We start from the raw sequence: 10,647 nt of genomic DNA, 5'->3' as shown, positions 1-10,647 counted from the left end.
AAAATTTGGAACTGTGTATTAAAAGACAATCAACAGAGTGAAAAGGCAGCAAATATTTGCAAATCACTTAAGAATATGTAAAGAACTAGTACAAATTAACAACAACAAAATCACCTATTTAAAAATGGGAAGAGCACTTTATTTAAGACATTTCTCCAAAGACATACAAATGACCAATAAACACATGGAAAGATACTCAACATCACTAATTATTATAGAAATGAAAACCAAAGCCACAGCCTCACAACCATTAGGATGACTGCTCTCAAAAGCAAGTTTTGCCTCTATAAGAATCCACAAGGTTGCGCAAGTGGAGGAGAAGCATCAGACCTTTAGCAATTTGCCCTACGAGGAGCCGGTACAGCTGCGCAGGGCCCAGCAGCTGCTGAGCCAGGCCTGGCGAGGAAGCAGCGCTCCCTGCTACAGCACCTATGTAAGGCGGCACCACCCAAGGAGGAGCCTGAGGCGGCAAAGACGCCTGCAGGACCCGACCATCCCGCCTAAGACGGGCAGCACGGCGGGCATCCCCAAGGGCAAGACTGTCACACAGTCGCCTGCACAGCCGGGCCAGCATCGGGGCCACTCCTCTGCTTCATCCCCTTCACACCGCCTGCCTGGCCAAAACAGCCAGACTCCTCTATTCAAAAGCTGTCTTACCAAGGAAGTGAGCAAACTGAATCCTTTGTGCAGATTATGAGAAAGTAAAATGGTGAAGATGCTGTGAAAATAGTATGATGGTACCTCGAAAAAGACTGTAAGCATATGCTCAAAAGAACTGAAAGTGGAGTCTCAAGATGCACAGCAGCGTAAGTAAAAAAGTGGAAGCAACCCAAATGCCCACTGACAGGTAAACGTATTCACAAAAGAAGGTATACATTCAGGCAATACTATTCATCCTTGGAAAGGAAGGAAATCCTGACACATTCTCTTTATATGAGGCACCTAATCAAACTCAGAAACAGAAAGAATGATGGTCACCAGGGGCTCAGGGGAGGGAGGGGTGACAAGTTCTTGTTTAATGGGTCTAGTTTCATGTTTGTAAGATAAAAAAAAGTTCCAAATATTGGCTGTGTAACAATGTGAATATACTTAACATTACTGAGCTGTACACTTTAAAATGGTTAACATAGCAAATATTGCATGTGTATATTTTACCAAAGCTAAAATTTTTAAGTAAAAGAAATTTTAAAGTAAAAACACCAAAATGAGAAACCAAGCTATACATATTAAAAAAGAGCCCCGAAGGCATCCCACCCCTAACCGTGGCTTTCCATGAACACTGATGGGGAAGGGGGGATTTGTTCTCTGCTCTGCATCTTCCTGTGCAGTTTGAAGCTTTAAAAATTTCCCTGGATCTGCTTTTTCCTATGTGGTTATGATTAGTTCTAGTAGGAATAATAAATTATGGAATAATTAATAAGGAAAAAGATCCTGGGTCAACCAATTAACAGGAGACGGTGCTATTAGGCTTTCCTAATGCCTGTTGCATTTCCTGGGCAGTAATGCCTTAGTCCAAATTAGAGACCCACTCTCTAATCCTGAACCTGACAAATGTGACTCAAGAACAGCTAGTGCCTGCATATACAGAATTCCAGTGTTTTCCAACTGTTCTGACCCTTCTTTCCCCCTGCTTACTACTAACAGAACACCAGGCCCGAATCAGCACTTCCTGTCTCAGAGGCTATTCTCCTCCCATCCTTCACTTAAACAATATTATGAGAGTTGCTGAGTGGTTAGCAACACCCCTTCAGAAACCAACCATTCCAGAAAAATAACTGCTCAAATACCAAGAGCTGCCAAGAGCAGATTCCCGGCAGCACATACAAATAACCTTAATGAAACAGAGAGCAATGCCTTCTATAATATAAATTCTGGTTGGAAGAAAAGATCTGCAGGCTGTGGAAAAGTACAACTTAAAAAGCAAACACCACAGGTTCCAGTACAGCAGGAACGCAAGCAGGGACTTCTAAATGCAGAGCTCAATTTTAAGAGTTCACTGTACCTTTATTTCTCACTATCATCATTTGCTCTGTCAAAAATAGATACTTCCATGTCTTGAGCCATTCAGAATAAGCCACAGCAGGAACAGCTTTGCTTACATAGGGTGGGCAGGTCAGAAAGGCAGCATGGGGAAAAGAAAAAGCAGCCAGCAGGTTTTCTTAGGGATTATATTGCTCCAGCTTTTATCCTTCTTCTCAGCTATTTTGGTGCCAAGAAAGCTGCAGGGAGGTCTTTTGCTCTGCTCTCAAAAAGCTTTTCACCAGAAAGGCTGAGGCAGTCTCAGGGCTGCAACGCCCTCTGCCGCTTGAGGTTTCCTCTGCCTGCTACAGCAGGTTCAACAGAATTTCCAACTTAAGATATGTTAAAAGAGCGAAACCAGCCCTTAACTCAGAAAACATGACCAAAAAGGCACAACTTTGAATAGAGTGGGACAGCTAAAATGCCAAGGTCTAAGTTGGACTGATTTCTACACTCACCTACAAATCTTTTCTACCTCACAAAGTGATTCTTTTACTCAGTTTAAAGAAAAGTTCTATATCACCCTCACAGGCATTTGGAAAAACAAGAACTGGACTTTTTGGTTCTTCCTCAGCTACCCTTAGTAACACTGCCCATTATCAGAATTTAAGGCAGGTCTTATTCATCTTTCAAGATTCAACTTAAATAATACTTAGTACCTGGTGTAAGTAATACTTAGTACCTGGTATTGAGGCTATGTTTGTGCGTCTGTTTCACTGTATGTATTCAACTAATAGCAGATGCTCAATAACCATTTAATAGAAGAATTCTAATCAAACAACCCTGATATATTGGGGGAAGCGAGAACTAACGACATAATTAGGAAATAAGCAATTACTGGGGGAGGAACCAAAATCCTTGGAGATAAGAGTATGAGAGGTGTTTCTTCAATTAACATTCTATTATTCTGCCTAACGGTAGTTAACCAGTGTTTCCTGTGGGTCTTTTTCAGATTACCAATCTCACAAAGTCTCCCTCTGGTTAACTCTTAACAGAACCCCTTTTTAATTAAAACCTTCATTCTCTGTCTCAAATATTCCTCACATCCTGATCTTAGTGATAAAAGAATACACAAAGACCTCACACAGTAACTCTAACAGAGTGCTAAGCAGATACTGAGCCCTTATAATGTTCTCAACATAATGTGGCTAGAAGCCCTGGTGTCCCAGCTTCCAGAATTAGAACTGATGATGAAAACATACATTAGCACCATAATCTTTACTTTTGTGAACGCTCCCTTGCTACACCACCCAGTATCAGAAGTCACATCAGGTAGAATTCCTTGTCTTTGCCTTAAGGATCTACAAATCCCAGTTCTGTGAAAAACAAATGTTCAGGGCCAGTGCCATCCCTCAGAAAACTTTAAAATAAACACTAACAACTAACAGTGACATTATGTAAAAACTCTGTAACTGGATAGAAAAAATAAGGTAAATATTTTGATACAAACAGTCCCACAGCATTTATTGTCATCTGGTAATAACATAAGGGTGAGCAGAACAATATGAATACACGTTTTAGAACTACATCTCTTAACAAAGGACACCTAAAAAACCCAGTTGTTTGGTATTGCCAAACAATTTCTCACTTCATCTGTCACTTCTAGTTGGAGACACTTTGGAGCAGAGTAATGTTATCTCCTTTTAGCATGATCCGACCTGCAACACAAAATTACAAAAAAAAAAAAAAAGCAGCCATTAATAGTCACTCAGAAAACTGTAACTTTTGGCTTCAGAATTTGAGATCGTTCTTGAGTGATTCTAAAAATGCTTTCTCGTCTGTGAAATTATGTGACATTTTCCAATGTTGAAAGGCTGTGCCTATCAGAACATATTCACTTTTTCAACAATAACCTAATGAAGGCAGAGAAATGTTATTTTATGAAAAGTACAGTTTCTGTACACTAAGTCAACTATCCCAACATTTCCTAAAGCTGATTTTGCAGAAGCTGAGAAATGAGTTTTTTAGGAACTGCAGCATACTATATGGAGAAGGCAATGGCAACCCACTCCATTACTCTTGCCTGGAATATCCCATGGACAGAGGAGCCTGGTGGGCTGCAGTCCATGGGGTCGCGAAGAGTCGGACACGACTGAGCGACTTCACTTTCACTTTTCACTTTCATGGAGAGGCAATGGCCACTGGAGAAGGCAATGGCAACCCACTCCAGTGTTCTTGCCTGGAGAATCCCAGGGTCAGCGGAGCCTGGTGGGCTGCCGTCTATGGGGTTGCACAGTGTCGGACACAACTGAAGCGACTTAGCAGCAGCATACTATAACCTCATCTTAAGAGTTCTTAATAAGGATTTCATCCTGTGATATACAAACTTGTTTAAGTTTTACCTAACACTGTCTAAATCTGTTTGAGCAAAGGACGCTCTTCTTGAGAAATATCTATAAATATCTGCAGGAACACTGGTGTTCAAAAGAACAGTTTGAGAAATGTTAATCAACACCATCAGCAATTCCACAAGAAGTAATATTAACCTGTTTTACAGAGTTGCTATTACCATGAGCAATCAATACTTTGCAAATAATTTATAAACAATGTCAGTAAGGTGAGCTTGCACTTCCTGATAAGACACATTTATATTTGAAAAATCCAGGCTTTCAAAAAGCCTAGGCAGGAAGAAGCTAAGCAAAACATTATACCACTCTCAGAATCTACTTTGCACACAGCTAGGATAAGGCTCAAGAGAATCCTCAGGGACTGGAAAAAAGAGACACTTGAAAACTACCACTTTTAAAACTACTAGTGAGCTGTCAATTGGGGCATTAAACGGTTAAAGACAAAATGCCTAAATAAACCTCAACTTAATGGAATTTTAACAGAAATTATTTAAGCCTTGAGGAAGCCATAAATCCTAAAGAACATGGGTCAAGAAACTAACTTCACTATTCAAATATTTTAAAATCTCTACTATGTGGCATGCACTAAGTATATTAGGGAGCAAAACAGAGAGGACTCAGGCACTAGTGGAGCATGTGGTCCAGTGGCAGACATTAACAATCCCAAAAATGAATGTTTTACTACAAATTCAGCACAGCATACCCTCCCTCCATCCCCACCCCAAGCAAAACAAAACCTAACCCTGGCAGGAAGTGGTATTTGACCTGAGTCCCAAAGACACAGGGGATAGCACACACACAAATTTATGATGAGACAAACGTGCAGATTCCAAGAACTGAAAAAAGTGTGGATGATCCTCAGAAAATGAAGTACAGACTGATACAAAATGAGCAGAGGGAGGTAAAGCCAGATCATGAAAGACTCTGACGGATATATTAAACATTTTCTTATCCTATGAACGACAGGAAGCCACCAAAGGATTTCAAGCAAAGAGATAACAAATTCAGGTCAGTGTTTTAAAAAGATGACTGGCGTCTACAGAGCAAATTGGAGTTGCAGAGAAATTTATTAGTAAACTGAACAGAACTGGTCCCATTTGCTATGGCAAGAAACACTAAAATAGCTCTAAATAGTGTGTCAGGCCTTGGAATTGAGTTTGATTCTGATATGCTAATTTTGAGGAGCCTTTGAGACATCCAAGTAGAAATACTGAAGAAGTTGAGAGAGGTCTAGGGCTACAAATCAACATATAAATATAACTGTTAGTGCAGTCTTGAGTACCTAGGAAAAATAACATTGAGGACAGGAGGACTGAGAACCAAGACTTAAGCAACTCAAACATTTAATGGCTGGGTTCTAAAGAATGAATATATAAAAGTGAAAAAGGAACAACTAGTAATGAAAAGTGAAAAGCTGACTATAGTATCACAGAGCCAAATGCTGTTTAGAGCTCAATAAAATGGGGACCATTAGATTTAACACCATTAGCCTTTGGTAACCTTGGTGAGAGCTCTCAACTGGAGAGACAGAAGTAGAAATGGAGTGAGATAAACAATCAGTGGCAAAAGATGATTAAGAATATACTGCTGCTGCTGTTGCTAAGTCACTTCAGTCATGTCCGACTCTATGCGACCCCATAGACAGCCTCCCACCAGGCTCCCCCGTCCCTGGGATTCTCCAGGCAAAAACACTGGAGTGGGTTGCCATTTCCTTCTCCAATGCATGAAAGTGAAAAGTGGAAGTGAAGTCACTCAGTCGTGTCCAACTCTGTGCAATCCCATAGATGGCAGCCCACCAGGCTACTCTCCCAAATAATTTCTCAAATACAAACTAAATTTAAACATGAAATAAGTTGCAATTCATTCAATTCTGCAAGTGAATAAAAATATCTATAATTCTTTAAGGCCATCTATATTCTTACCCAGTTGTTTTCTTGACTTTGTTTTAGAATGAATCTCTTCTGCATCATCTAATACGAGGTTCATATACTCATCAAAACCCTAGAAAAATAAGTCAATTGAGTGTCATCTTCATGTAAAATCATATCCAAACCATTCTAAATTAATACGGCAATATATAAAAACACCAAGTTCAGAAATTCATCTCTCCACTGATCTTCCAGCTGAAACACCACATCTCAAGCCTCTTCTTCTTATTTTTTTTTGGGAGGGGGAGTGCCCCACACAGCTTGCAGGATCTTGGTTCCCCAACCAGAAACTGAACCCAGGCCACAGTATTGAAAGCCTGGAATCGTAACTACTTTGCCACTAGGAAACTCCCGAAGTCTCTTTTTAAATAACAACGAAAGAGGGAATGTACTTCAAATTACTTCTGGAACTTTGGGGACTTTAGACTTCATTAACTGTGCCAAAAAGTCATCATCCACATCTTTTATAACCTACTCAGTTTTCCCATGTTCCCACAAAGACACTATCATTACCAACCACCAAGCTTGTTTTTTCAACTAACAAACAGGGGAAGGGGAAATTACTGATGGAATCTACTACACTGTCTAAAAGAAATACCAGACTCTTAGTATAACACTTCCACCCATACTTTCTTTCTTTATAACATTATTTAAGTTACTGTGCTACCTTGGACATCTTATTTAACTACCCCACCCAGTTCTATTCAGGTATCACTAACCAAGAATTCTCATCTTTCTCCCTTTTCATTTCTTATGACTCCTCCTTTAAAGACTAATACTGTTTAGTTATCTAATAAAATTAATTTTCCCTCTCTTTTATGAATTACCTAATCCCTATTAAGTAGAACAATGAGACAAGGACAGTGTGTCCTGAAGGACTTTCCGTGGGTTGGGTCTTTGATTTTTTTGTATATTGCTCTGTTGGCCATCTTTTAGGAAATTTTTTTTTGAACAAAATGCTCTGATGTAAAATATCCTGGGTACTTACAATGATACAGCCCTCTATCCGCATATTCACTTGCTCATAAAGCCACACCTGAATCCGCGATCTCTGAAATAATCAGAAAAACAGAAATGTTAAGAACTAAGTAAACAAAGTAAACACTTTGGTCAAACAACAGACAAATATGGCTCCTAAAAAACTCTGACAAATAAAAGCCAAGACAAGTTACTTACCAGGAAACATTCTCACTTAATAAATGTTACACTGAAACTTAATAATAATATTCCTGTGTTTTTGAGACTCAATCATATTTCTGTTGCTTATAGTCTCTATATATTTAGAGTGAAAATTTGTGACAAGATAGCAAAAAGGGCTTCTTTCTTATCTACCAGAGCAAACTCCAGCTGCAAGACAGTCTTCTCTAGCATCTCAGTTTTCCACATCTCACACCTAATAACCAGGAATGCGTAAGTCGTGTCCAACTCTTTGCAATCCCATGGGCTGTAGCCTGCCTCCTCTATCCAAGGGATGGATTCTCCAGGCAAGAATACTGGAGTGCGTTGCCATGCCCTCCTCCGGGGGATCATCCTGATCTAGGGATGGAACCCGAGTCTCTTCTCATCTCCTGCACTGGCAGGCAGGTTCTTTACTACTAGTGCCACCTGGGAAGCCCTAATAACCAGGAGTGAGACCCTCAATTCCTGTGATTAAAAATTACAACAGCTTGAAATTAATGCTTTTCTATTAAGTTGTCACATACTAAAATCAGAACCACAGGAAACACATTTTCTTTCAGGGATAAATACTCTGCTCTGCCAAGTCAAATTTTGAGTTGATAAAAATCCCTCCAAAGGAAAGGGAGTAAAAGGGTTCATTAAATCCTCCAAACCTATCCCTCCAATCTTCCTCTTCCAGTGTCTTTTCTATCAATAAGTGTGTCTCCACCTCCCAAAGTGCTTAACACACCACCTTATGACCTTGTAAAAGCTGACTGAAATTTTCTTCCAGTGTCTCATCCTGAGGTGCCATGGAAAGGGTCCAATGTTCTTGCCATAATCCCAAGGAAAGTACCAATACCCAAGTGCCACTATCGTGTCAGCCAGTAATTACGTTTCGGAATTAGTAATTTTGGTCTTGCAAAGTAGTAACAACACAGTTCTTTGCATGCTTGGAGTTGGCATGGCTGTGTTAGGGGCTCAGTCATGACCAACTCTTTGAGACCCCATGGACTGTAGCTCTCCAGGCTCTTCTATCCACGGAATTCTCCAGGTAAGGATGCTGGAGTGGGTTGCCATTCCCTTCTCCAGGGGATCTTCCCCACCCAGGAATCCAAGCTGGGTCTCCTGCACTGCAGGAAGATTCTTTCCCGTCTGAGCCACCAGGGAAGCCCATGGCATGGCTACATACCATTTTGTCACATTAGAGCTTTCCTGGCACTCCTCCTCAAATGCCCTCCCAATCTCCAGTTTCATTTTTTGACTCTAGAACAATGATCAGACAGGATGATACAAACAGCCAAATAAATTCACCTTTAACTTGAAAATAAAACAGAGAACTTACATTTTGCAAGTATCTGAAGATGAGATTCTGCAGCAAGAGTTAAGGAAAAAAAAAACACACACGCACACACACGCCAAGCATAGACTCTGCTTCCTGGAACTCGTTAAATCTACCCGCATCTCATTTTTCTGAAGGCGAACTCTGTGCCTAGGCAAAGAAAATGCCCAACTAGGTACCCACTGTTGCTGTTCAGTCGCTAGGTCCTGTCCCACTCTTGTGACCCCATGGACTGTAGCCCCCCAGGTTCCTCTGTCCATGGGGCTTTCCAGGCAAGAAGTCTGGGGTGGGCTGCCATTTCCTTCTCCATGGGATCGTCTTCACTCTGGGATCAAAACCCCGTCTCCCGTATCGGCAGACGGGTTCTGAGCCACCTGGGAAGTCCAAACACCCATTAGGACATCACTAAATACTGCAAAGGAATAGCTCCCCACTCTCATCTTCCTGGAGTTTCTTCCGCGCCGAGGTCTCCCTCCCGGTGGAAAGCGGTAACACCCGCTTTCAGTCAGTATATAATTAAAGTCGTCTTCCCCGCTCACCCCACCACTACCGCATTCTCCGGCGCAGGGTCTGCCCGAGCCCACCTCCCGCCCATAACTGGTTCTTCAACTCCCCGCGCTTTCTCCTAGCCTCGGCCGCCCCAGGGGCTCATGGGATGAGCGGCCGCACTCCGCTCCCTCGGGCCTACTCCGTCTCCTCCTTCGCCCCTCATTTCCCGGCCCAAAGCTGCTAATGCTCACGCATCGAGCAGGATACGATGGGCTGCACCATCACCTTCTGCACCTTCTGGCCCTGGCCCCGGTACGCCATGCTGGAAGCTCACAAGCACCACACCGCTCCACACTCTCTCTCAGAAAGCAACTTCCGGAACGCCGAGCCGGAAGCGGAAGTGCGCGGTGCTCAGGCGGCGACGTGGGCGGTTCCTGGAAAATACCTCTCTAGCCACAGGAGTCGGTTATTTCGGTGCTCCAGAGCATCCCGGGGAAGCCGCACGGCAGCGACTCCCTTTCGGAATGCGAGTTGTTCCTGCAGCGCCACCTGGAGGGAGGCTGGAAGGGGAGCGCGGCTTCGGTTGTGCGGCGGCCGCGGCTGCCCATCGCGACTTCGCTTTGGAGTCGGTTTTAGGAGCCGGATCGTTCCCCTGCGTACCTCCTCTGAAATGGTGTGGTTCAGTGGTTTTTCTAAGGCCTGCTTCCCTGGGATTTAGGCTTGACAGCCGCGTCGTGGTGGACAGGGTAGGGCCGCAAGAAGCCCAAGCTCAGGGCTCCCGCAGCTGACACTTTTGGGCTACTGACGATACGATTTCAAAGCCGGGTGCTGTGGTTACTCCAGTAACTGATTCAACTCTCATCAGCTTTTTGGAGAGCTATTTGTTAGGTGGCAGCGGAGGATCAATGTTGAATGAAAACCCTAAAACCTGATTTCTAGGCTCAAATCCTGCACTCTTACAGTGTGTGACCAAGAATGTTACTCACCCTTGCCCTGTCTTGGCTTAGTTATTAACAAAATGGAGATAAAAATGTTCCTTCCTCATGGGGTTAAAGATCCAATGAAGAAGTAGTGTACGTGTGTACACATTAAGGTCTCAGCCTTCCAACATATCGTTTCCTGGGTAACACAGCTGAAGGGGAGGGGTCGGACTTGGTTAGGCTATATTCTGGGTTGTGGGCTGACAGAAATTTCCTTTAATTGGAATACCCATTTTATAGATGAGGAAACTGAAACTCAGAGTCAAAGGGACTCGTCCAAGGGAACACCGCTTAGATTAGACACCACTTGAGCGACTTCACTTTGACTTTTCACTTTCATGCATTGGAGAAGGAAATGGCAACCCACTCCAGTATTCTTGCCT

At 42.6% G+C, this 10,647-nt stretch overlaps 1 protein-coding gene across 2 annotated transcripts; it reads right to left on the bottom strand.

Moving 5' to 3' along the window:
- Positions 1-265: 265 nt before the first annotated feature.
- Positions 266-9,666, bottom strand: SNRPE (small nuclear ribonucleoprotein polypeptide E). Of its 2 annotated transcripts, XM_052653765.1 has the most exons (5): positions 9,552-9,666; positions 8,799-8,825; positions 7,284-7,346; positions 6,290-6,368; positions 266-3,677 (listed from the first exon to the last, which is right to left on the bottom strand). In XM_052653765.1, the coding sequence occupies exons 1-5, from the start codon at positions 9,603-9,605 to the stop codon at positions 3,622-3,624; spliced, it is 279 nt and encodes a 92-aa protein (XP_052509725.1). In that variant the 5' UTR covers positions 9,606-9,666; the 3' UTR covers positions 266-3,621. The 2 variants fall into 2 exon arrangements, with proteins under 2 accessions (XP_052509725.1, XP_052509726.1); XM_052653766.1 differs by lacking the exon at positions 8,799-8,825 and having other exon boundaries at positions 9,570-9,634.
- Positions 9,667-10,647: the final 981 nt, after the last annotated feature.

Source organism: Budorcas taxicolor, chromosome 16, assembly GCF_023091745.1.
Source record: "Budorcas taxicolor isolate Tak-1 chromosome 16, Takin1.1, whole genome shotgun sequence".
Taxonomy (NCBI): Eukaryota; Metazoa; Chordata; class Mammalia; order Artiodactyla; family Bovidae; genus Budorcas; species Budorcas taxicolor.
Note: the sequence above shows the minus strand (reverse complement) of the source record. Positions and strands in the feature narration are given on the sequence as shown.